The 23,499-nt window shown below is 46.1% G+C and overlaps 3 protein-coding genes and 1 non-coding gene across 16 annotated transcripts in view; 1 reads left to right on the top strand and 3 right to left on the bottom strand.

Moving 5' to 3' along the window:
• LOC109865204 (rho GTPase-activating protein 44) overlaps nt 1-3,033 on the bottom strand; it is a 72,503-nt gene extending 69,470 nt beyond the window's left edge. For all 9 annotated transcript variants that reach the window (XR_004204446.1, XM_031799261.1, XM_031799258.1 and 6 more), the window contains exon 1: nt 2,747-3,033. Coding sequence is in view for 8 of the 9 variants with exons in the window: in XM_031799261.1 (XP_031655121.1) it covers nt 2,747-2,799 (53 nt within the window). In the remaining variant the exon portion in view is untranslated. The remainder of the gene's footprint in view (nt 1-2,746) is intronic.
• A 2,589-nt stretch (nt 3,034-5,622) lies between these two features.
• Nucleotides 5,623-12,663, top strand: stx4 (syntaxin 4). 2 transcript variants are annotated; one of them, XM_020453588.2, is made up of 11 exons: nt 5,623-5,886; nt 6,818-6,922; nt 7,283-7,382; nt 7,711-7,785; nt 7,910-7,980; nt 8,095-8,203; nt 8,393-8,466; nt 10,608-10,745; nt 10,918-11,028; nt 11,113-11,229; nt 11,351-11,437. In XM_020453588.2, the coding sequence occupies exons 1-10, from the start codon at nt 5,857-5,859 to the stop codon at nt 11,188-11,190; spliced, it is 891 nt and encodes a 296-aa protein (XP_020309177.1). In that variant the 5' UTR covers nt 5,623-5,856; the 3' UTR covers nt 11,191-11,229; nt 11,351-11,437. The 2 variants fall into 2 exon arrangements, with proteins under 2 accessions (XP_020309177.1, XP_020309176.1); XM_020453587.2 differs by having other exon boundaries at nt 5,626-5,886; nt 11,113-11,201; nt 11,351-12,663.
• A 246-nt stretch (nt 12,664-12,909) lies between these two features.
• The window catches only part of srcap (Snf2-related CREBBP activator protein), a 30,806-nt gene continuing 20,216 nt past the window's right edge, over nt 12,910-23,499 (bottom strand). For 3 of the 4 annotated variants that reach the window (XM_031799252.1, XM_031799255.1, XM_031799254.1), the window contains 12 exons: nt 23,158-23,307; nt 22,661-23,053; nt 22,437-22,579; nt 21,904-22,214; nt 21,468-21,670; nt 20,966-21,135; nt 20,564-20,760; nt 20,168-20,282; nt 19,947-20,072; nt 19,447-19,629; nt 19,249-19,332; nt 12,910-19,127 (listed from right to left, as the gene is read on the bottom strand). In XM_031799252.1, coding sequence (XP_031655112.1) covers nt 14,430-19,127; nt 19,249-19,332; nt 19,447-19,629; nt 19,947-20,072; nt 20,168-20,282; nt 20,564-20,760; nt 20,966-21,135; nt 21,468-21,670; nt 21,904-22,214; nt 22,437-22,579; nt 22,661-23,053; nt 23,158-23,307 — 6,773 coding nt within the window. In that variant the 3' untranslated portion in view covers nt 12,910-14,429. The remainder of the gene's footprint in view (nt 19,128-19,248; nt 19,333-19,446; nt 19,630-19,946; nt 20,073-20,167; nt 20,283-20,563; nt 20,761-20,965; nt 21,136-21,467; nt 21,671-21,903; nt 22,215-22,436; nt 22,580-22,660; nt 23,054-23,157; nt 23,308-23,499) is intronic. The other variant, XM_031799253.1, reaches the window with a different exon arrangement.
• On the bottom strand, nt 19,818-19,897 carry LOC116355588 (small nucleolar RNA SNORA11). Its single transcript, XR_004204595.1, has one exon. It is a non-coding gene; the product is annotated as a small nucleolar RNA SNORA11 (small nucleolar RNA).

The following is a 23,499-nucleotide window of genomic DNA, read 5'->3' as shown; positions in this document are numbered from 1 at the left end:
AAACACACAGTATTATATAGAGCCATGTTTGCAGGGAACTCCCTTCTATCTCAGATTGCTCAAGTGAACTGCAAACCTGTTTTTTTTTAAATAGGTAAAGAAACACCTCAAGGCACAACGCTTCTCCCCTGTTTGACCCAGTTATTATGTGTGTATGTACTGATATGTAGGCTATGTGTGATGTTTACATTTGATGTCGTTCTGTTCTTTTTTATTGATGTTCTGTATTACGTCATGTTTCCTGTTTTGTGTTGGACTCCAGGAAGAGTAGCTGCTGCTTTTGCCACCGCTAATGGGGATCCTAATAAAATACCAAACACCAGATAAGCAGTTACACCTGAAATATTAGGAAGAAGTGGAATAATAAAAGAAGTATGAGGAATAACAGTAGCCTCCTGTCATTTCTGACAAATGATCCTATTATATGATAGCCCATCATAAGAAATAGAAATGGTTCCACTGGCTTAAAATAAAAACAGAAAATATCCTGAAGACAACATGGTATAGCTTAAATCTACCCGGGACACACTACGCAAATTACGTGTATTTATTTTTGTTCCACTCCCTGTGGAGAGGAAATGTTACCAGGTTGTTAGCTGTCCAGTTACCAGGTTGTTAGCTAATAAGGTAACACGACGGAACAAACATATTTGTTAGTGAACAAATAAGTTAATTAGCAGTCCATGAGTAGACTAGTTTTAAAAGGGCCCAGGACATGGTTTGTTTATCAAATGGTTCCTGCAAATCTGCGGTAGAAAAAAACCCTAGCTCTGGTAAAATGGATCATATCTTTTCAATGGTTTGGGCTAAAGACAAGGTTTTCAGTAAATGAATGGTGAATTATGGCATACTGTCTAGTGTGTAAGTGACGCACTGTTATGGGAACTCATATCAGACATAGAGCCTGCAATCAAGGTTTGGAACCGGTTAAGGGAACAGAACCGAAAACCAGAAAATAACTAAATTATTTGAGGAACAGGACCCGAACCGAAAATGAAAGTGATCTATACTGTTCCGGAACAGAACCATATAAAAGCATGGGAACCGGTTCATAACATTATTTTACATTCCGGAAATTCTTTTCCAGTCCCACACAAATCGCAACAAAGCGCCTATGCAAAGCCCTCACTCTGTCACTCAGATTTTTTTCTTCTGGTGGTGCACTGCACACACAAGCTAGCTAGCTAATGTTTGCTCTGGTCCAACGTTAAACCAACTCGGAAGTTCAAAGACATTCAAAGTTCCTCCATAGAAGCCACTCCTCCGTAGGTATAATTCTGTGGGACTAATTCAGATAAAGAATATCATAACAAGATGCTGAGCACTTCAAGGCAAGCTTCCTCCATCCTCTCTCCTCAAAATGTCAGTTGCATCTCGCACCCTACACTCTGACTGGTATGTGTGTTTGTCTTTCATTATCATTAAACCAAAATACAAAATATTTTCTCTCTAATTCTCTCTTTCTCTATTTCTTTCTCTCTCTCGGAGGACCTGAGCCCTAGGACCATGCCTCAGGACTACCTGACATGATGACTCCTTGCTGTCCCCAGTCCACCTGGCCGTGCTGCTGCTCCAGTTTCAACTGTTCTGCCTTATTATTATTGGACCATGCTGGTCATTTATGAACATTTGAACATCTTGGCCATGTTCTGTTATAATCTCCACCTGGCACAGCCAGAAGAGGACTGGCCACCCCACATAGCCTGGTTCCTCTCTAGGTTTCTTCCTAGGTTTTGGCCTTTCTAGGGAGTTTTTCCTAGCCACCGTGCTTCTACACCTGCATTGCTTGCTGTTTGGGGTTTTAGGCTGGGTTTCTGTACAGCACTTTGAGATATCAGCTGATGTACGAAAGGCTGTATAAATACATTTGATTTGATTTGCTCTTAACGACTTTCCTATACAGATTAAATCACTTAATCACTCCACAGCAAGCTGCTCTACTCGCAACTTTTGGTTTAAACCAGTTCAGAACTTTATTTTTCTGGTCAGAACAGTGGAAAAAATATATATATTGCTTCTGTTCAGGATGAAAGATTGGAAAATAACTTTGGCTCCAGCCCCTGCATCAAAAGACCATCAAAAGGTTCAGGGCTGGACCAAAAACATTCAGGGCTGCAGTCCTGGAAGCCCAGGCCTAATGACGCCACTGGAATGTACTGTGACTGTGGGCTTCATGATTTTCTAATGCAATGCAATTTTGACGTATTTTATCTTAATATGGTGTATAATACTCTTTAAATGTAGTGAATAAATGGGTTTATTACCCAGGAGTAGCGGTGCAACTTTGTTTTTTACATCAAGACTCTCCCTTTGATTGGCGAATAGGCTAGCCAACATGAGATTTGTCTGGATTGGACCTTTAAATTGCATAGGCTATGCACCAGGCCTATGCTATTTAATCACAGTAAAGCATAGAATAATTTGCGATGTCCAAGAGTGCAGCATCAGCTTGGAATGGTGATGGTACCCAAGCAGTCACATTATTATTTCTCACCCTCCCCGATTGTGCGCGCGCTACCACTGTTAGGCTACATAAATTACGGTCATATTAGGCATAAAGAAAAACTAAAACCAGCAGTATTGTATACATATCATCTGCTATATGAAAGCTGCAACTTCACATAAGATTCATTCAATCATTTTCGACCGAAATGTCGGATGGAGCATAATGGCAGCCTATTCTGCCACATCGAAGTCCTTACAAGATTGCAGAACTGAATGGGTTTCTCAATACATTTGTCCTTACCTGCCCACTGTTTGGTTGGCGAGCTGTCGCATTCGATTAAATTGCTTCTTCATCTTGTATTTTCTGCGTTAATACCGATGGATAGAGCGACTCCACATATCTCATTGACAAACAGTCCGGGTCTCCAACGAGAATAATGAGACAGTCCACCCTTTAACAATCCGAATGTCCATAGCTATAAGGAAGGCATCGCTAATAAAGAGGTATATGTGAGATACTTTTCAACGCATTGTATGGTCCCTGTCACCCAGTCAGTCCACTGCTCAGAGATGCTATACCAATTTCTCCCCGAGCTAGTGACAGCTCACGACACGACGCTGCGCACTAGTGCAGTATGGGGAATGTAGTTTTACCAACCAAACGTTAAGCCTACAACGAGACCATAGCTGTATTTCAGTGGTTCCCAACCTTTTTCGGTTACTGTTCCACCAACTGATTTTTTCTCTGCCCGGAGTACCCCCAAGTTCCTCCTCATGTGCATTTTACCAGTATAGTCTCATGAGTCTTCTCAAGTACCCCATGTGGATAGGCCAAGTACCCCCAGGGGTCCAAGTACCCCTAGTTGGGAACCACTGTTTGATATGATACCGTGTTCAAAACAAGGTGAATCTGTTTATTTCAACCTGACAAAAACAAATGTAGCGTATACCCTTTGTCCCTTGTTCAATTTTAAAAGTGATTCCAGTGCTCTATTGCAGCGGTTCCCAAACTTTTATGTTCCGGGGGCCACCAAATCACTGCCCAAAGCTCTTGAGGACCACCAGTTGCAGAACATTAAAATAAAATATCTAGTCAATTTTAGCAGTGAATGTAACAAATTAAAGGCCTATTTGCATTGTAAAAAGACATCTGACATTGATTATAATACCATTAACCACTAATAACACACATAATACGACTAACTGTTACTATGTTTGAAAGAAGAAGAATTGCAGAGCACCTGCGGTAGGCTACTCACGTTTTTTAAATGTTTTTTTATTTAACTAGGCAAGACAGTTAAGAACAGATTCTTATTTACAATGACGGCCTAGGAACAGTGGGTTAACTGTATTGTTCAGGGGCAGAATGACATCATTTTACTTGGTCAGCTCAGGGATTTAATCTAGCAACCTTTCGGTTACTGGCCCAATGCTCTAACCACTAGACTACCTGCCACCCCGTTACTTAGTTGAAAACCACTGCTCCATAAGTTACATTGAAAAACAAGAATTGAGTGGGATTTTAATGTTTGTATAGGCCAAGGTCCACTACTTACAGACCCAAAATGCCAAAATAAATATTTTGTATTTCATTATGGGCAATGCAACCTACTTACAATGTTAGGTGAAATATGCATCTGAAACACCATATCAGACAATGTCTGAGTAACCTGGTTTGATACCTGTAGGGTCAGTCACACACATACCCTGGCACATGTCCCTAGAATGTCCTTTAGGCCTACATTGACCAATTTGGTTTGTTGATAGTATAATAAAGTATTCTGATAGTATAACTAGTTTAGGCAGGCCTACTCAGCGGAAAACTTTGATTCTGTGGTTTAGTAAGGCAAACAGCATCATCTTGTGGCTATGAAAGCAGAGTATTCTACCACACACATATTTCTTTATTCATTTAATTGACATAATTAGTGCTTAGCAATTGGCTGCAAAAGTCAGTGATAGCTTTTTACAGCAACACATTCTGTTCCCAATACAACATTTCCAAGGGAATATGCTGTCATCAAAGAAATAACTTTGGGTGCTATTCAGTAATTATTAGGCTACCATATCTGGGAATTCTTAACCTAGAAATTCTAATTTAGGTTTTAATTGAATCTGATCTGATTTGGATGATCACAGTGTATTGTGTATTGTATCTATACCTTCCATCCTCTCCCTTTGTGGATTTGGAGGCCTCCTCGTAGATTGACCAAATTCAAATGAATTCAGTTTAACACCAAGGAATATTTCACTTGCCGTAAGGTCTAGAATTGCATATTCTGAAGTCTTTTTGAAAGATTGAAGCATCTGAAATAGATAGTGGGATGCATGTTCTTCTTATAGACACGTTATAGCAGGTGTTCCAATACGTTTTTTGACCAGAGACCCCATTTTGAGATCAACATTTTATCCCCCCTACCGTGTAAAAAAGTTATGTATTCAGCAGCAAAAGTTAACTTTTCTAATTGGGGCTATGACAGTCTATTACATTTGTTGAGAATATTTCAATCTGAAGGAAGTATGGTTTGAAGTGATTGAAATGCATCAGAAAGGTATGTTGAAGTTCAGAAGATCATCAGGCAGTAATTGTGCATGATGTAGAAAAGAACATCATGATGATGTTTGTTTCCCCCCCAGTCTGATTTAGTATTTGGTCTTGTCCACTTTGTTCTAATGAATCCTGAGCTTGTGGGCATTGTAGAAGGAAAGAGAAGACACCTATGTGTTCCTGGGAGTCTTATCTTTCAGGAATGGGGTCATAAAGTTAGAGCCACATTTGTAGGAAGAAAACAGAAACTGCTCTGTTTATTACAACTGCATTTAGCTGTTAGCGAAGGTTACTGACATACTCGCAGTTCTATGAACCAAGCGCAATTGTCTTTTTTCAGAGTTTCTACGACGACCCCATTTTCAAATCAGGCAACCTCATATGGGGTTGTGACCCCTAGTTTGGGAAATGCTGCATTATAGTCACCTACAATTTAATTTCTCCGTTTGAAGGATCATTATGATCATATCAAGTCAATAACAATTTCACAATAGGTAATGGACTTTTGTTGTGGGGGAACAAAAAAATACAATGAAGCACAAAATAATTATAAATGTGACCATGTTTAATAACAGCGGAGGGCAAAATGAACCAGCGTATTTAATTAACAGTCAAACAAAGAAAAAAGCTCCAGGACGGTAGGTGGCGTAGCTCAATGTGGTCTAACGTGGGCTGTCTTTCTCTCTAACATCCTAAAGGGAAGACTAGTTTAGCCGTTTAGGTTACTTGTTGAATGACACAAGCACGAAAGTTATTTTTGTGTATGTTTTATTGCTCATTTGTTACAATTTTTCTTCACCTTGATATAGGATATCGTAGTAATATATTCGTTAGCTAATACATTGCATTTGGACTGAGAAGAAATGCGGGACCGAACCAAGGAACTGGGCAATGTGAGTTTCAAGCTAACTTATACTAACCAATACCAATTCATTTAGCAATTTGTCAATTTGCAAGGGAAGGTTTAATGCAGATTTGTTAGCTATTTCAGGGTATTCTTTTTCTGGTAGCTAGTTATTAGTGCTAGCTACATTGCTTTTTAATCGGTGAACTTTGCTAAAGTTAACGTACTTGTTAACCTGGCTAGGCTAGCAAGCATATCTGAAATAGTCTACACCCCAAGGATAGGCCAGTGGCTAGAAGTGTATTAAAAGTTCAATGCCGCACTTATGGGTTGCATGTTGGATTTACATGGCAATGATGTGCAAAAGAGCTCGCTAGCTCGTAGTCCTAAAAAACGGGAATAAATTACCTATGGTTCGTTCAGCCATTCCTATGGGGGAACTTTTTTCATTTATTGTTTTTTTTTAAAAGGTATTTTTCTTAACTGCATTGTTGGTTAAGGGCTTGTAAGTAAGCATTTCACTGTAAGGTCTACTACACCTGTTGTATTCGGCGCATGTGACAAATATAATTTGATTTGAAATTCAAGGGAAAAGTTGGGACTTTGGGATGAACGCCGAAAATAAGGTCTGAGGTTAACACAGGTTTAGGAGATCTTATACGTTTTGTTCTATGATATCATTCAGTTAACATGACCTTTATGAAATATGAAGCCTTTATATGGTTGTTTTGATTACATAAATACTTCCAAAAGCACAGTAAGTGACGTTAACTGATGATTATCTCATAACAAAACTATAAGTTCTCCTAAACCTGTTTACCACATACCTTTTTTTCAGCGTTTATCAACATAAAAACCCCACAAAAAAAAAACACATTTCCCCATAGGCGTTGGCCAACGAGCCATGACGGAGTTAGTACCTACAAAAAGTTGAGGATTGTGTCCATTCTTTCCCCCTCTTGCTCTTCCTCACACACCAGACTGCCGAGGTGTCAGACGAGGATGAAGAGGGCAGGGCACTTATGATAAAACCAGGGACTTCTACAGTGAGGGAGGAGAAGGAGAATGATGCATTTTTCAAGAAGGTGAAATCATGCAACCTAATTCAACAGTCAAGCCATCCGTTTGCATTTTATAATGACTTGCTGTCAGTTTCAAGTTGTGTTGTTCTGCAGTACTTTTCTCTTGGCTTGTGGATGCCAAGCACAGGAACAGTTTGTTGTGTCAACATGAAATTACTGTGCCAATGTGATCTGGCAAGTTATAATCTGAAATACTGTCAAGTTAAAACCAGCAGCTTTTCTGTATGCACAATTTACATCTTATGCGAAAACATAGGATGATGCAGAATGTGTCTCCTGGCCCGTTCTCAAGTGGCCCAAACAACCAAATTAACTGATTTAGCTCATCTTACGTTAACCAGCCTGTTTATCCCTTCATATCAGGTCCAAGAGATTCGAGAGGGACTGGAGACACTTAAAAAGGTGGTTTCTGACCTTGAGAACAAACAGAAGACCGTGTTGGGTGTGGCACTGCCAGAGGACGGTCAGTAGATCAACACTAACACATTGACGTTAGTGCTAATATGCTGTATGTAAATATATGCTATGGTGGTACTGTTAGGAGTTATGATATGCATAGAATGTGTAATGTGAGCTGTAGCCTAATTAATCACTGCACCTCCATGTCTTGTCAAAGGATCACATTCCACTAAGAAATGTCTCTGTTTTTATCGTTTTTGGTGATAAAGCAGTTGTGCTAATTATATGATTAGGTGCCATTATTCCCCTCAGGCTGCCTATTCTGAGGGATTAGTTACTCTGCCTGTTGACAGTTACTGAAGGTGATGTCGTAAGGTTTCTTTCTGGTTCAGGCATGAAAAGGGAACTCCAAACCCTTCGGGAACAGATCAAAACAATGGCAATGCAGATCCATAAGAAACTGAAGAGTGAGTATTCTTAACTGAAGTGACATGATCAGCTATTGACTATTGATCGTGGGTGTTTCGGTGCCCCCAGCGGATACACCTGAATACAGAAATATCAGACCCATTGTTTAGTTTTCTTTCACAGTCATTGAACCCAAGAAAGGAGAAGATGATGGGAAATACATCCCCATAAACCTAAGGATGCAGAGAGCCCAAGTGAGGCTTCTAATTTCCGAAAAATACATTGATTTTCAGTCATATAGTTTTACTGTAGGCTGCCATTTAAATGAGCACTTTCCCCATCCCTCTACCTCCTTTTTCTCTCTCCAGCATGGCGTCTTGTCTCGGGAGTTTGTGGAGTTGATGGGCCACTGTAACACCATCCAGGCTTCCTACAGAGATCGCAACGTGGAGAGGATACAGAGGCAGCTCAGAATCAGTGAGTCTACATCTATTACTGTCACTGTGTGGCTGTTCAGAAAGGGGAATTGTAAGTGATTTCAACACCATGGATTTTTGTCTTCTGAATTCAAGACTGCAATGCAGAAGTTCATCCACAAAGGTGATTTCGTATGAAAATTAAATATACCCAAAAGCAGCAACTGATAAAGTTATTATATCCCTCTAGCTGGCACCAATGTAACAGATGAAGAGTTGGATGTTATGCTTGAAAGTGGACAGACTGATGTTTTCACACAGAATGTGAGTATGACTGACTGACAGATTCACTGACTGACTGAAACTAACCACAATTAATGAACTAATCTGGAAACCACCTGCTGGCAATCACACACGTGTTTTCTTCCTCTTTATGTTGGGTAGTATTCTGACTTTTCTCTTACTCAATCAGGCTCTGTGTTTAGCTGAATAACACAAAAAAAAGCATACAGTGCATTTGGAGGTATTCAGACCCCTTGACTTTTTCCACATTTTGTTACATTACAGCCTTATTCTAAAGTCGATTAAAAAATAAAAATCTACACACAATACACTATAATGACAAAGCAAAACAGGTTTTTAGAAATATTTGAACATTTATTTAAATTACAAAACAGAAATACCTTATTTACATAAGTATTCAGACCCTTTGCTATGAGACTCGAAATTGATCTCGGGTGCATCGTTTCCATTGATCATCCTTGATGTTTTTACAACTTGATTGGAGTCCACCTGTGGTAAATTTAATTGCTTGGACATGATTTGGAAAGGCACACACCTGTCTATGTAAGGTCCCACAGTTGACCGTGCATGTCGGAGCAAAAACCAAGCCATGAGGTCGAAGGAATTGTCCGTAGACCTCCGAGACAGGATCGTGTCGAGGCACAGATCTGGGGAAGGCTACCAACAAAATTCTGCAGCATTGAAGGTCCGTTAGAACAGTGGCCACCATCATTCTTAAAATGAAAATGTTTGGAACCACCAAGACTTTTCCTAGAGCTGGCCACCCGGTCAAACTGAGAAGGGCCTTGGTCAAGAACCCGATGTTCACTCTGGCAGAGCTCCAGAATTCCTCTGTGGAGATGGGAGAACCTTCTAGAAGGACAACCATCTCTGTAGCACTCTACCAATCAAGACTGTTATGGTAGGGGCCAGACAGAAGACACTCCTCAGTAAAAGGAACATGACCGCCTGAGTGGAGCTTGCCAAAAGGCCCCTAAAGGACTCTCACCATGAGAAACAAGATTATCTGGTCTGATGAAACCAAGATTGTACTCTTTGGCCTGAATGCCAAGCGTCACGTCTGGAGGAAACCAGGCACCATCCCTACGATTAACCATGGTGGCGGCAGCATCATGCTGTGGGTATGTTTTTCAGCGGCAGGGACTGGGAGACTAGTCAGGATCGAGGGAAAGATTAACGGAGCAAAGTACAGAGAGAGCCTTGATGAAAACCTGCTCAGGACCTCAGACTGAGGCGAAGGACCTTCTAACAGGAGAACGACCCTAAGCACACAGCCAAGACCATGCAGGAGTGGCTTTGGGATAAATCTCTGAATGTCCTTGAGTAGCCAGGACTTGAACCTGATCAAACATCTCTGGAGAGACCTGAAAATAGATGTGCAGCAATGCTCCCCATCCAACCTGACAGAGCTTGAGAGGATCTGCAGAGAAGAATGGGAGAAACTCCCTAAATAGAGGTGTGCCAAGCTTGTAGTGTCATACCCAAGAAGACTCGAGGCTGTAATCACTGCCAAAGGTGCTTCAACAAAGTACTGAGTAAAGGGTCTGAATACTTGTAAATGTGATATTTCATACATTTTTCTAAAATGTCTAATCCTGTTTTTGCTTTGTCCTTATGGGGTATTGTGTGTAGATGAGGAAAAAACCATTTAATCAATTTTAGAATAAGGCTGTAAAGTAACAAAATGAGGAAAAGGTCAAGGGGTCTGAATACTTTCTGAATGCACTGTATGTAAGCGGTAATGTCTGGGACGACGACAAATGTTTCTACATTCTTTTGGGAGTAAAATGATGACAGATTTTGTTTTGTTTAAGACACTCTTGATGGCTTGCACTGGACTACAGGTTTGAATTTGGTAAGCACTCATTGAGTTGCCTGTGCTGTACAGGACATCCTTAGACATCTGTAACCTGTATAGTCGCCATAGCTGTGACAGAGAACCCCACGTAAATGGAACCCTTTTGGCCCCCACTTGCTTTTAGAAGATTGACAACTTTAGCTGTTTCAGTTCAACTGTAGTTCTCTTTTGCTGGATGTGTTTTTATGAGCAGTTAAATAGAAAAGTGTTGTCATTTCTCAGACATCATCCGTGTGACATTTTTTTTTTTTTTTTTTCAGGCTCAAAACCTGATTTGTAACATTTATACTCTTCCTCTCTGTAGATCCTGATCGACGCTAAAGCCACTAAGCAGGCGCTGAATGAAATTGAGTCCCGGCATGACGAGATCCTCAAACTGGAAAGGAGCATCAGGGATCTGCATGACATGTTCCAGTACCTGGCCATGGAGGTGGAGGCTCAGGTAAGACTCTCACCCCCAGGAGGACAGACTGGAGCCATAATATTTTTCCCACCCAAGTGTGTACACTTGTTCACTCTCCGTGAAAAGCACATTTTCATGAAATGGGCTTTGAGAAAGTTGGTTGGTGGAAACCTTAGTGAGGTGTTTGCTGAATTGACAAACTGTGGTGCAGGGGGAGATGGTCAACCGCATTGAAGCCAACGTCCTCAACTCAACTGATTATGTGCAGAAGGCAGTGGTGGAGACCGAGAAAGCTGCCACCTACCAAAACAAAGCACGCAAGGTAGGAATTAATTGAAGGTTGTACGGCTAATTATTGGTCAGGTTAGCTAATGATACTTGATACTACCCCTCTCTCCCGCTACAGAAGAAGATATGGATCGCGTTATGCTGTGCCATTCTCCTCCTCATTTTAGCCATCTCATTGGCGATCACCTTCTCCTGAGATCCAGACACGTGAGTTCACTCTTGACGTGCACACGAGGTTTGCAAAAATTGCCATTTCATATGAATATCATATCAACGTGTTCATTTACTGCAAATACAAAGCTTGGAAGTATTGGTTGATTAGTAATCAATACCTACTTTTTATTTTTATTTTGCAGTGTCGTCTTCCCCTAACCCACTTTCCTGCCCTGAGACCTTGGAAAAAAGACATGTCCTGATATCACTGAACTTTTGACTAACACCACTCTCATAGACAGACACAAACAATCAGTCTCTCATGTTAACGGCCCCACTCTCAGCGAAAGGCAATGCTGAAGGCTTTTTGGCCCCCCTCTGTGGTGCCCTTTTCCATTTAGGATGCCATTGAAGAAATGTGTGGACAACTCAACGTGCTGGACCCCTCTGTATCCACAAGCACGGAAGAATGCAGTATTGGAACTGGCACTGATCAGATTTACTCAGGAAACCCCATAGCTAAGGTGGTTATTTTACGAAGTGAAATAAATTTTTAGGGCTTGTTTTTAAATGCAGATATAGAATATAATTGTATATCGCCAATTTTCTTAAGACATACAGTTTTATAAACCTTTCGAGATGTCTGAACTGGCTTCCATGTTGCCCCTGAAATTGATCTCTCTCATTAAGATGATGTCTGATCACTACAATGAATGGCCCACTCCCATGTTGTCCTATTTACATCAGTATTTATTTATAGTTTGAATATTGTTGTGGAAGCTGCTATTTTAATAGTCTTGCCACAGCAACAATCATTGGGAATCCTTATAGTTTTGGTGCCTTTTTCCATATATGCTGACAGACAGCGCCAAGGGCTCTAAGAACAATGTAATGTACTACCTTATTTTGTAAAGGGATGGAAACTGCTGTAATTATTCAATGCTTCCGCTTCAACGCATTAACCATTTTTTCCCCCAAACAGTTAAGATGTTATTGATCTGTGCTGACATCACAAAAACGGGTCAGAAGTCTGTGTGTGACTCTGGATGGCCAGAGAGCTAGCAACAATGACAAGAAGCTGCCATGTGAGGAATAGGTGCTTGTTCAAGTCTTGTTTTGACATCCATGCTGACCAACTTATGTATATATAAAAACAATTTAAGATTTGAGTTAGTCCATAAGGAAATCAGTGAATTTAAATAAATACATTTCACATAACAGGAAATACCCATACCATAACCCCAGCACAAGGTGCACCTGTGTAATGATCATATGTCAACTTTTAGGTGGATGGATTATCTTGGCAAAGAATACTAACAGGGATGTAAACAAATTTGTGCACAACATTTCAGAGAACTAAGCTTTTTGTGCATATGGAACATTTGCTGGTGTCTATTTTCAGCTCATGAAATATGGGACCAACACGTTGCATGGCTGTTTAATTTTGTATAGAACTTTCAGCTCATTTTAATGCATTGTTCAAATAAAGTTGCCTACTGTGCTTGTATGGGTTTAACTGTTGCCCAGACTCAAGTTTGTGAGACTCTTCGGAGAGAAATGGTACGATCCCCAGAATTACCTGGATAATCGCAAGAGGGACATCTTGCAGATTTTATTGTAAAATCCAGTACCGTATGTCAAAGGCAATAAGATTGACAAAGAAATGGCACCTACTGAGATGTGTATAATACAAGTGTCATGCAAACACATTTACACTTTATTTTGCACATGGTCTTATAAAAAAAGTTTAGACAACCAAACACCCAATACATTTTTGGTCTTTTATTCAACTGTCATTTTGTCTTTCAAGTAAAACAATGTGGAATTACAAGGGAACAAAGGAATGTAACAAATTAAAGGGACAAATCAAGATAAGACCATCACCATATTCCACCCATTCACTCAAACATCACCCTGCCCAAACACTGCTTTGACAAATGCAAGTCCTCAAAGTTAATTGACAGAGCCATCTGCACCATTTTAAGTCCTTACATGAAAGAGGAGCAATGAAATGATAGAAATTCAGATTTAAAAAAATAAAGAATTTGGTAGCACTGGTGCATAAGGTTGCTTTTCTCGTGATTTACAGAAAGCATATCCTTTTTTCGTGACAAATGACAACTCAGTAAGTTCCACACCCCAACGTCAAGTACTTTACAAAGCAAACTGGGATCTCCGTTCACCCACTCGGCCTAATAGGCACTAATGTTTTTTTTTATTCACACTGATTCAATACCCTTTTAGTATAAACTACATGAAATGTTGACCATAATGTCAGACTTTGGAAAGGTGAGGAGTTAAATCAAGGTTCTGCTCCTGTTTCTTTCTGCATTGCCAGTGAGGAAAATAATTTGCATCTTCGAGATGCATAACAAGCTTGAGAGAGAGAGCCATATTTGGAGTTACATTTGTGTGAGGTACCAGGAACGTAGTAGTAATTTGATTGAAAATGATGTAAAATACACCACAATGCACTCAAATGCTGAGGACATGTCAGATGCAAAGGAAAAATGCAGGCTGGATTTAAAAAGTCAGATGGACAGAAAATGACAAGATACAGAGGCCCAAGCAAAGAGTAGCTCCAGCATAGTGCAGCAAAGATCACATTTACAGATCTGCTCTCTTCCTGGAAGAAACCATAAAATATCCAGAACTTATCAACAGAGGTCAGAACAGCTGACAAAATGTCCAGAACCCAAAAAGTCTAAAACCTTCAAACGTACGATACAACTGTCACTCAAAATATTATTTTGAATGTCGCATGAATAATTCCCACCGATAACCCTGGCAGAGGATAAAATCTGCATATTGGGCGCAATCTAATCCTCTCTCGAACACATACATCTCTTAGTATTCCAGTCTTTTTAAATGTTTTACAGTACATAGTGTGAACTAACAAATAACTCACTCGCACCGACCTCGTCCCAAAGTCCCCGGTGTGCAGTCAAGCCACTGTCCGTATGAAGTGACACCTTCAGGACTACAACACCTCACTTCTGGAAGGGCTCTACCATGGTGGCACCTTTCTCTCTGCAAACAGTCGGGCATCTCTTAGCCTTTCCCCAGTTGATGATGGCTGAACTGGAGAGGAGACCAGCTCTAATGTGGGGTGGGGGAGAGGGCCCAAGAGGGAGGGAGGTCACTGACCTGCACAACACAGTTCTGCTCTGGCCTCCGTCAGTGTAGACAAAGCAGCAACTTTAGAGGCCATTTCCCCTCCATTTCCCAGTCAGAATCCCTCACTCCCTCTCCCAGTTTAAAAAAATATATATTGTTATTCCATCATGTCTTGTTGTGTTGGGCAGAGGAAGACCGGGAGGAGCGGGTGTTGGCTGCCGGTGTGCGGGCCTGAGCTGCTGCCATAGCCGCCACGCTGCGCAGCACCCTGTCCGGGGTGCCCTCTCCCGAGCCAGCGTTCCCTTCCTGTGAGAGCCTCTCCCGCTTCTTGGCGTGCCTCTCCTTTCTTTCCTTCCGGGTCTCCCTCCCCCAGCCTTCTCCTTCCTTCCTGTGGCTGCGCCTCCTGCCCCTCTCGGTGCTGCGTTCACGTTCGCTGCTGGAGGATGGTGCTCGCGAGCTGTTGAGCCTGGGCCCGGTGCTCTGGGAGCTGAGGCTGTGGGTGCGCTGGCTGCTGTTGCTGCTGCTCCGGCTACTCCCTCCACCATCGCTACTCACGCTGCTGCAGGCGCTGTGGCCCCTGGACGAGCGAGTCTCCCTCTCGCCCCCCTCTTCCTTCTCCTCCGAGGGCTTCTTTTTTTCTTTTTCACTCTCCTCCTTCTTGCTCCCCCTCTTGTTGTCTGTCTCCAGGGGCGGGACGAGGGCGCCAGGGCACTGGCGGGTGGAGCGGGCGGCGGTGCGGCTAGACTTGGTGGGGGTCATCTTGCTGATTCCTGCTTTGTTGTTGCAATTTGTTTGCGGAGTGGCTGGTGCACTTTTAGATTTGGACTTGTGGTTCTTGTCAGAGGAAGCGGGAGAAATGGCATTCTGCCCAGCAGCCTTAGCCGCAGGGTCTTTCCTGCTGCCAGGGGTGTCGACCCTGCCTCGCATGGCAAGGAGTTTGGCTGCAGCGTTCAGGGCTGAACATCTCTTTCCCAGGACCTCTGGCTGGGGAGGGGTAGAGGGCACGCTGTTAGACTGGGGTTTACTCTCCGAGGTGGGAAGAGGACCAGAGGATTTCCGGGTGACTCTCACAGAGGATGTCTCGCTGCCAGACTCCCCAGTACCGGTGTTGTTGGACACAGTCCTGCCCTCCCATTCAGAGCTCCTGGCGGGTCTTCTTCTCCGCCTGTTGCCCTCTCCATCCCCCTCTTTCTCCTGCCAGCTCTGGGACGAGCGGGTGAGGCGCTCTTTCCTGGTTTCACAGGGGTCCGAGTCTGAAGAAGAGGACCTGGACTGCCTCCTCCGAGTGGCGTTGGTGGACTCTTTCTCAGTCTTCCCCTCTCCCTTCTCTGGGTCAGACAGAACCTCTCCTCGCCTCCTCTTGGCAGGTGCTCTCTTCTCTGCACTCTTCTTGTATTGGGCTGACCGGGTGGGATTGGATGTGGAGCACACTGAGGAAGGAGAAGAGGAGCGCACCGACTCCTGACTGCTCTGGCGACTGAGAGGCCTCTTCTTGCTGGCGGCTTTGTCATCTCCGGCGCTCTCCTCTATCTTCTGCTTATCTGTTTCCTCTGGCCGAGGAGCCACTGGAGTCTCTGGGTCAGCGAGAGAGGGAGTGGAAAGGACAGTGTCTTTGGCTTCAGGAGAATTCTCCACTTTCCTCTTTTTCGGTTGAGAGTCACTAATCTCCTCTTCTCCATCCTCTGCCTTTTTGTCCACTTTAACTGCCTGGGTCTCCATGTCTATTATGTTCTCTGAATCTGGATTCTGGGCAGTCTCCACAGCCTGGTTCTCTGTGGCAGCCACAGCAGTAGAGTTGCTGGAGAGGGTAGATGTAATCGGAATTTGAGCCAGGGGCAGGACTAATGTTGAACTTGGAGTGGGGGCTGGGGTGGATATCTGGGTGACGATTTTGTTGTTAGTGGAGTTGTGTACTTGGGAACGGGTGGGGGTTGGGGTAGAGATTGGGGTAGGAGTTGATGTGATGGTTGTGGCAGCGGCTGCAGTAGCAGTGGTGACAGTTCTGGGTGGGGGCGGTGTAGAGGTGGTGACAGTTCTGGGTGGGGGCGGTGTAGAGGTGGTGACAGTTCTGGGTGGGGGCGGTGTAGAGGTGGTGACAGTTCTGGGTGAGGGCTGTGAAGAGGTGGTGACAGTTCTGGGTGGGGGCGGTGTAGAGGTGGTGACAGTTCTGGGTGGGGGCGGTGTAGAGGTGGTGACAGTTCTGGGTGAGGGCTGTGAAGAGGTGGTGACAGTTCTGGGTGGGGGCGGTGTAGCGGTGGTGACACTTGTGTGTGGGGGCAGTGTAGCGGTGGTGACAGTCGTGGTAGGGGCTGGTGTAACAGTGGTGACAGTTGTGGTAGGGGCTGGTGTAGCGGTGGTGACTGTTGTGGTAGGGGCTGGTGTAAGGGTGGTGACAGTTGTGGTAGGGGCTGGTGTAGAGGTTAGTGTGGTGGTTGGTGTAGGGGCTGGTGTGGGGGTTGTGATGGTGATTTTGGTAGAAGTTGATATGGAGGTTGTTGCAGTGATGGTGGCGGTTCGGGCTTGTGTGACGGTGGTGACGATTATACTTGGGCCTGGTGTGGAAATGGTGGTCAGATTTGCGATTGAGGTTGTGGTGAGTTTTCTAAGTGTTGGTACATGGGTTGCAACAATTGTGGTAGGGCATGGAGTAGGGGTTTGTTTGACATTTGTGAGTGTTGGTGTAGGGGCTGGAGTGGGGGTGATGGTTGGAGTAGAGACTGATGTGGCCATTTTGGAGATTTGAGCTGGTGTAGGGATAGTGATTTGGGCAAGGGGAGGAGTGGAGATCTTGTCGGGGGTAGGGGTGACCATTTGTGTGGTAGTTGTGGAGATTGGTGGAGAAGTGGAGACTCTAGGTCTTGAGGTGAGGAATTGGGCAAGGGTTGAGGTGAGGACTGCAGTTGGAATTCGAATGAGGCCAGAGGTTGACCTTGAGGTAGGGCTAAAGGGCGGCCTCGATGTGGATACTGTGGGTAAGCTTAGGGTGGAAACTGTGGATGAGCTTGAAGCAGGAACAGAGATTGAGTTTAAGGCGGGGACTGTGGGTGAGCTTGTGGCAGGGACTAAAATTGGAACCGGGGTGGAGATGGTTGCTGAGCTTGAGGTGGAGACAGAGATTGGAATTGAGATGGGAACTCGAGTTCGGCTTGGCGCAGGAATAGCGGTTGTGGTAAGGATTTGAGCTGGGCTTAGTGCCAGGATAGCAGTTGGGGTTGTGGTAAGGACCTCAGTCTTAGTGTTTGGTTTTAATGTTGCGGTAGAGTCCTCAGCTTTGGTAGACAGAGAGTCTTGGCTGGTGCAGATAGCAGAGGCGGCCACAGTTTGAGGCTCAGTGGGGGCAGATGGGAGTAGTGGTTCTGTGTTAACAGCCTCAGACAGGGAACCAGGTTGGCTGGTGGTGCTGGAGTTTGAGTTATGTCCTGCACCCACAGCATTCTTTACAGTTGTCGAGTCCTTGCGGGGACGACCCCGCTTGCGTTTTGGGGAGAGAGCAGGGCTCCCCTCACTTGCTGAGGTGGGCTGTGGAGGAGATACATGCTCTGGCTGGGATACCGCCAACCTGAGGGGAGTTTTGGGGGGTCGGCCCCTCTTTCGTTTCACTGGTGGGGTCGAGTTAGCATTATTAGCGGGTGAGGACAAGTTGCCGTCTTTTCCTGGCTGATTGTCCATTTTCCTGTGGTAGTTACCACCCCTCCCTCGGCCCAGCTCTCCTAACTGCGCTGCCACGCGAGACTCGCTCTCCAGCCGCTGCCGCACCGGCAGGTTCCTCAGCACCGGCATGTCAGGGGATTGGTGGGGCGGGGAGTAAGGGAGGTAGCTTCTGGCAGGATAGGTGTGTGTTGAGGGGGATTCTTGGTCCTCTGTGGGTTTGGTGGTCGTTGAGTATTTTGAAGCAGTCCCTTTCTCTTCGGGTGTCTGGCTGGTTTTGTCAGGGGTTTGGGAGTCTCTGCTTGGCTCGTCTGAGACTCGGCCCGACTCAGCGTTCTCTGTCTCCTCTGATGAGCCTCCTCCTGTCCCACTGCCTCTCCTCCTCCTCTTCCTGGGCTCCTTGTCCTCCACCACCGTCACCAGGCGACCAGGGAGCTTCCGCAGGACCTTGGCCGACGGGGAATGTTCCGGAAGGCCTAGCAGGACCTCCCCGTCAGCCGACTGGCGCTTGCGTGGCGACCGGGAGAGAGGGCACACAGAGTTGGGAGACAGGGACTCCTGGTCCCTAATGTCATAGTCCCTGGCCTGGGCAGAATATGACTGGTGGTCCACCGGACACGTGGACTCTGAGGTGATACACACTGCCCTTTCCCTGCTGGGTGACCAGGTGTGTGAGTCCCCTGGTAGTGTCAGTGATTTCCCAGCTAGAGGACTGGTGGCAGTGGAAGGCACTGAGCTGGAATGGGACTGGGATCCGAGAGGTGGCGCTGCCGACCCGGATTTGAGGCTGGAGTCTCTAGAAGGAGAGACCGGGGTTGTGGATGCAGGTTTGGCAGATTCCTTTGATGAGGAGGGTTGGGCCCTGGGGTGCTCTGTGCGGGACGGTGTGGTGGTATTGTCTTTGGTCCCCCCTCGTCCTCTCAGAGCTGAGCGGAGCCTTTCAGGCACTTCTCTGGGGGTGGGGGAATCGGACTCTGGCTCTGGGGAAGTGGGCGGTGGGGAGGCCGTGGCTCCTCGGAGCCTACCGCTGATTCTGGTGGAGGGGGCGCCTTTCTCTTTGTGTTTGCGTGGGCGACGGCCCGACCCGGGCGGCGAGGGCTCCTCCGCTGGCTGTGATGCGAAGTCCTCGTCGTCATTGTCCGAGGAGCCTGCATGCAGCTTCAGGCCCTCCTCCTTGGCCTGGTCCAGCCCCTTCCTGGCAGCCTCCACCTGCTCCTGTAAACACGAAGCAGAGAGATGGGCTTTTTATTCGAACCCAGGTCTCTAATAGGGTGACCCATTTAAACATGGACACATGGCAAGCTCTCCTAAATGCACTGAGAAATATCAATCTAACCTCTGCTTGCTTTAACTCCTCCTTGCACACGTCCTCCAGTGAAGCCTCCAGGAAATTCATAGCATAGCGCTCTATAGGAGTGAGCTGAGATACGAGGGGGAAAAAAGATAGGTTGTCAGGTTTGGCAAAAAAGCTCAAAATAGTCAAACAACACAGATGGAATAGCCAAAAAAAACAGGGATATTGAACAACAATCACCTGCTCCACAAGAGCAGCTATCTCCTGCTCTGCCTTGGAGAGCTCCTCCTCTTCCGGGTCTCTCCCTTCGCCAGCCTCGTCCAATGGGATTGCCTCGTTGAACTCTGCCAGTTCAGCTACCTGCTCTGCTTTGGCTTGGGAGGCAGCGACGATGTCCTCCTCATCCTCGGCACGACAAAGGGCCTGTGGCAGAGAGAGAATTCATTTTTGGGAACAGTGCCACCTGGAGTAGAGATTGATGTGTCTTGCTGACTTGTACAATTCCTAAAACAGTCATTTGACCTCAAATAATCTTGTTTATTTGATCAAAATAAAGCTTGTTTGTATGGAGTCAGTGCTGGTCCAAACACTCAGCTGCTGGTTTCTGGTTGTCTTCTAGACTCCTGCTGTTGTATGGTGTGGTATAAACAGGTGTCTATGGTCTGAGAGACACCTGCTCTGAACACACCAGTTAAACTCAACTACATACTGTTATTACCAGTGTTTTGGGTGTGACTGACCTGCTCCAGGATGGTGGTGCTCTGTTTGTTGCCCGTCTCTTCCTCCTCTGGCTGGGGCACAGACGGCTCTGGGGTCACCTCCTTCTTCTCCCCCTCATTCACGTCAAACAGCTCCCTGATGGTTTGCTGAGAGGAGAGAGGGGAGCGTAGTTCGTCTTGAATTGCCCTCGATTCAGAGTGAATGGACAACGTCACAAAGTGTTATATCGGTGGAGATGTACCTGTTTGAAGAAAGCGGTGGTGAAGTTGCCTCCTTCTATTGCCATGTCTCCCAGCATTCTTTTCTGGTTGGCCTTCTTCAGGATGTTCTCCTCCACCGTGCGCTCACTGATCAGCCTGGGGGGATGGGGTGGGGTAGAGAATAGTCACACCAGATGCTCAACAGACTAGCTAACATAGTGGCAGAGTAGTAATCACTGGCTCTATGCCTACCACATTAATATCTTCAAAGTAGAGGTATGCACACTGTTCATGCTACTTCCGGAGACTTTCAGATCCTGCCTGTGTCCAATCTAAAGGAAACTAAAAACCGACCGTAGTGCTGAGACGATTTGACTTAGAGGGAGTTAAGTGTCAGCTTGGTTCAACAGCCTAAGAGGGAGGGTTTCACGGTGTACCTGTAGATGTGGACGTCGCGGGTCTGTCCGATGCGGTGGCAGCGGTCCTGGGCCTGGGCGTCCATGGTAGGGTTCCAGTCACTGTCGTAGAACACCACCGTGTCGGCGCCCGTCAGGTTCACCCCCACGCCGCCGCTGCGCGTGGACAGGATGAAGCAGAAGATGCGGCGGTCCGCGTTGAAGCGATCCATCAGGGACTGAGGGAGAGGACAACAGTCAGCATCCTTTATCAGTTTCAGAACAATATTGATCTCCGGGTCAATTCCGTTCAGCTCAGCCAATCAAATCGCAAATGTCCAAAATATATTACATGGAAATGGAATTGACCCCCAGCTGAGTTGCTGAAGTCCAACACAACAACAGTATCCCATAAAGCTCAGGTCTAGTCACGGCGCCCCTCACTTGTCTCTGCTCGACGCGGGTGCTGCCGTCCAGGCGGAGGTAGATGTGTCCGTGGTAGTTGAGGAACTGCTCCAGCACGTCCAGCATGCGGGTCATCTGGGTGAAGATGAGAACGCGATGTTGGCCCTCCTTCAGCCGACGCAGCAGGGTGTGGAGCGTCTGCAGCTTACCTACACACACACACCAAAGTGTTATCATTCAAAGGCTCATACCGTTTCTCCTCATTTGAAAAATACCTCTCGTCTTCAACTGAAGGACACGCTGCTCTGGAAAACTGAACGTGACCCTGACCCTGACCCAGTGACCCTAGAGACAGACTGTGTCCCGTATCATCACTGAAGTAACAGCACTTCCACTTAAGTTTATTTTCATGTCATGGCCTTTGCAAACACATAGCCAAACTGATTGAGGTGTCAGAGTTAAAATTCCTCAGCCAATGCCGAGGTAAAACAAGACAAGTTTCTGAGGAACACACGGTTGTGTTGTCTGAGTGGGGACTCACCGCAGTCGTACTGGATGAGCCTCAGGTCAGGGAAGTGGGTCCTCATGTTGCACTGGATGCGGTGCAGACTGCGTGCGAGCGGGGCCACCTGGGAGGAGAGCAGCGAGGTGAACACGGCCTGCTGGTGGCTCAGAGACGGAGGGGGGTGGCAGCTGTGCATGGTGATGGCTGGAGCCTCCACCGGCGGGATCACAAACGTAAACCTGAAGGTTAGGAAATAGGGTCCGATTAGAAATGGTCATATTTACCCTTCATCAATCCCTGGGGCATCACAAGAAAGATAAACAGAAAGTGCTTGAAAACTGACAACCGATTAAACTCATGAAGGGCTTGGTGATTAGTGTGGTGATTTGTTAAATCAGGTGTGTTAGTGCAGGGATAAAACTAAAAATGTGGACCGTCTCGTGGTTCCAGACAGTAGCAGTCAGCGTGTTACCGTTCGATCACATCTTTGAGCAGCTGCAGCCTGTCCTCGGTGGTGTGGATGCCCTCCCTCAGGGCGCAGCTCTGGTCCCAGTAGTCCGTAGTGCTGTGGGACTGGGCGAACAGGCAGGCGGCGTGGCCCGAGCGACCCCACTGACCCAGGGCCCTGGGGGCCGGAGCAGGGCAGGAGCCCGGGAGGAAGGTGAGGAAGTCCAGCACCTCATGGCCAAACACAGGCTTGGCACTGCAGTGCAGGTCGTTGATCCGGATGATCTGGGCCAGGCGGCTGTCTCGCTGCTTCTTGCGGCTGTCTGCCAGCCATGACTGACGGGGGGGAAAGGGACAGTTTGTCAGTTAATAGGACAACAACAGTTAAAGGGACATGACAGGAGTCAATTTAAGTATGTTGCTGTGGGCTGATAACTGACAGAACAAAAAAAAAGGTACTACTGTGGGATACAGGCAACCTCAATTTCATACACTGATTGAAACAAGTCACAAACAAAAGAAAAGAGATTTGTAAATGAAAGCAGATGTAGCTAGTACCATGTAGAAGGGGGAGCGAGGAGGTGGGCGAGGTTGTGCCCGAGGTCGAGGGGGGACAAATCCACCCACATGGGACCCTGATTTAGGAACGGCTGATTTGGTGTCGCTGCTCTCCTCACACGTCACCGTAGAATTCACACGCGCTAGAGAGGAGAATTTACTTGTTCAATACAGGGATTGTAAATACAGAATCATAAAATTATTATTTGCATTCATCTCTTCACCTTTCTGTTCTGTGCTGGTTTCTGCTGGTCCCGTTACCACCTTAAGCACTGGGCGAGGGGGCTGGGACTGACTGAGGGCTGAGGTCGGATTACGGGGGGGGGCAGGGGTTCGAGGGGGGGCTGGGGTACAGGTTCTAATTGTGACTGAGGTAGGGGTTCTAGGGGGGGCCAGGGTGTATTGAGCAGTGGTGGGCCCGGGGTGGCGATGGGCCGTTTGCTGGGGGGCAGGAGTTCTCACGGCAGTATTGGCATGATGGTGCATGGAGGTTGACGCCTGGGGGGCTACGCGAGGAGAAGGGGGCACTGCCAGGGTGGGTACACCCCCTCCTTCCTTGCTTGACTGGCGTACCACGATCTTCACAATCCCAGAGCTGGTCACCACGGAGGAGGGCACTGGAAAGGAAAGGCAGGTAAGAACACAACAGTCACTGAACCAGGGCAAAAGACCACGAACGAAGATCAGTGACCATAGTCTTAGAAAGGGGATGCTGCTGTACCTTGAGAGGAAATGCAAGGCAGCTGGATTCCCGAGGGTACAGGAGAGGTGGGGACAGCGTGGGTATTGGCTGAACTGAAAACTGCTACTTGGGCTGGCTGGCTGATGAGGTGGTGCTGCCCTCCGCTGGTCACCAGATGCATGACGTTACCTGCGGAGCCCACAGTAAGAACCACACCATTTAGACACTCCTGTCAGTGCAGGATAGATACTGTACCCCTGACTTAAATAGAACACCAATATGGCTGTCTATATCAGCACGTTCTAGAGTTTAATGACATAAGCCATTCTGGTAATATACACTGAGTGTACAAAACATTAAGAACACCTTCCTAATGTTGAG

This window comes from Oncorhynchus kisutch, linkage group LG20 (genome assembly GCF_002021735.2).
Source record: "Oncorhynchus kisutch isolate 150728-3 linkage group LG20, Okis_V2, whole genome shotgun sequence".
Lineage (NCBI taxonomy): Eukaryota > Metazoa > Chordata > Actinopteri > Salmoniformes > Salmonidae > Oncorhynchus > Oncorhynchus kisutch.
The sequence above is the reverse complement of the archived record's forward strand: the minus strand, read 5'-3'. Positions and strand labels throughout refer to the sequence as shown.

Excerpts from the sequence above, each read along its gene's own strand:
- stx4 (XM_020453587.2), top strand. The coding sequence starts at position 5,857 with ATGCGGGACCGAACCAAGGAACTGGGCAAT. Across the intron at positions 7,383-7,710 it reads TGTGGCACTGCCAGAGGACG|GCATGAAAAGGGAACTCCAA; the intron begins GTCAGTAGATCA and ends TTTCTGGTTCAG. Across the intron at positions 11,029-11,112 it reads ACCAAAACAAAGCACGCAAG|AAGAAGATATGGATCGCGTT; the intron begins GTAGGAATTAAT and ends CTCCCGCTACAG.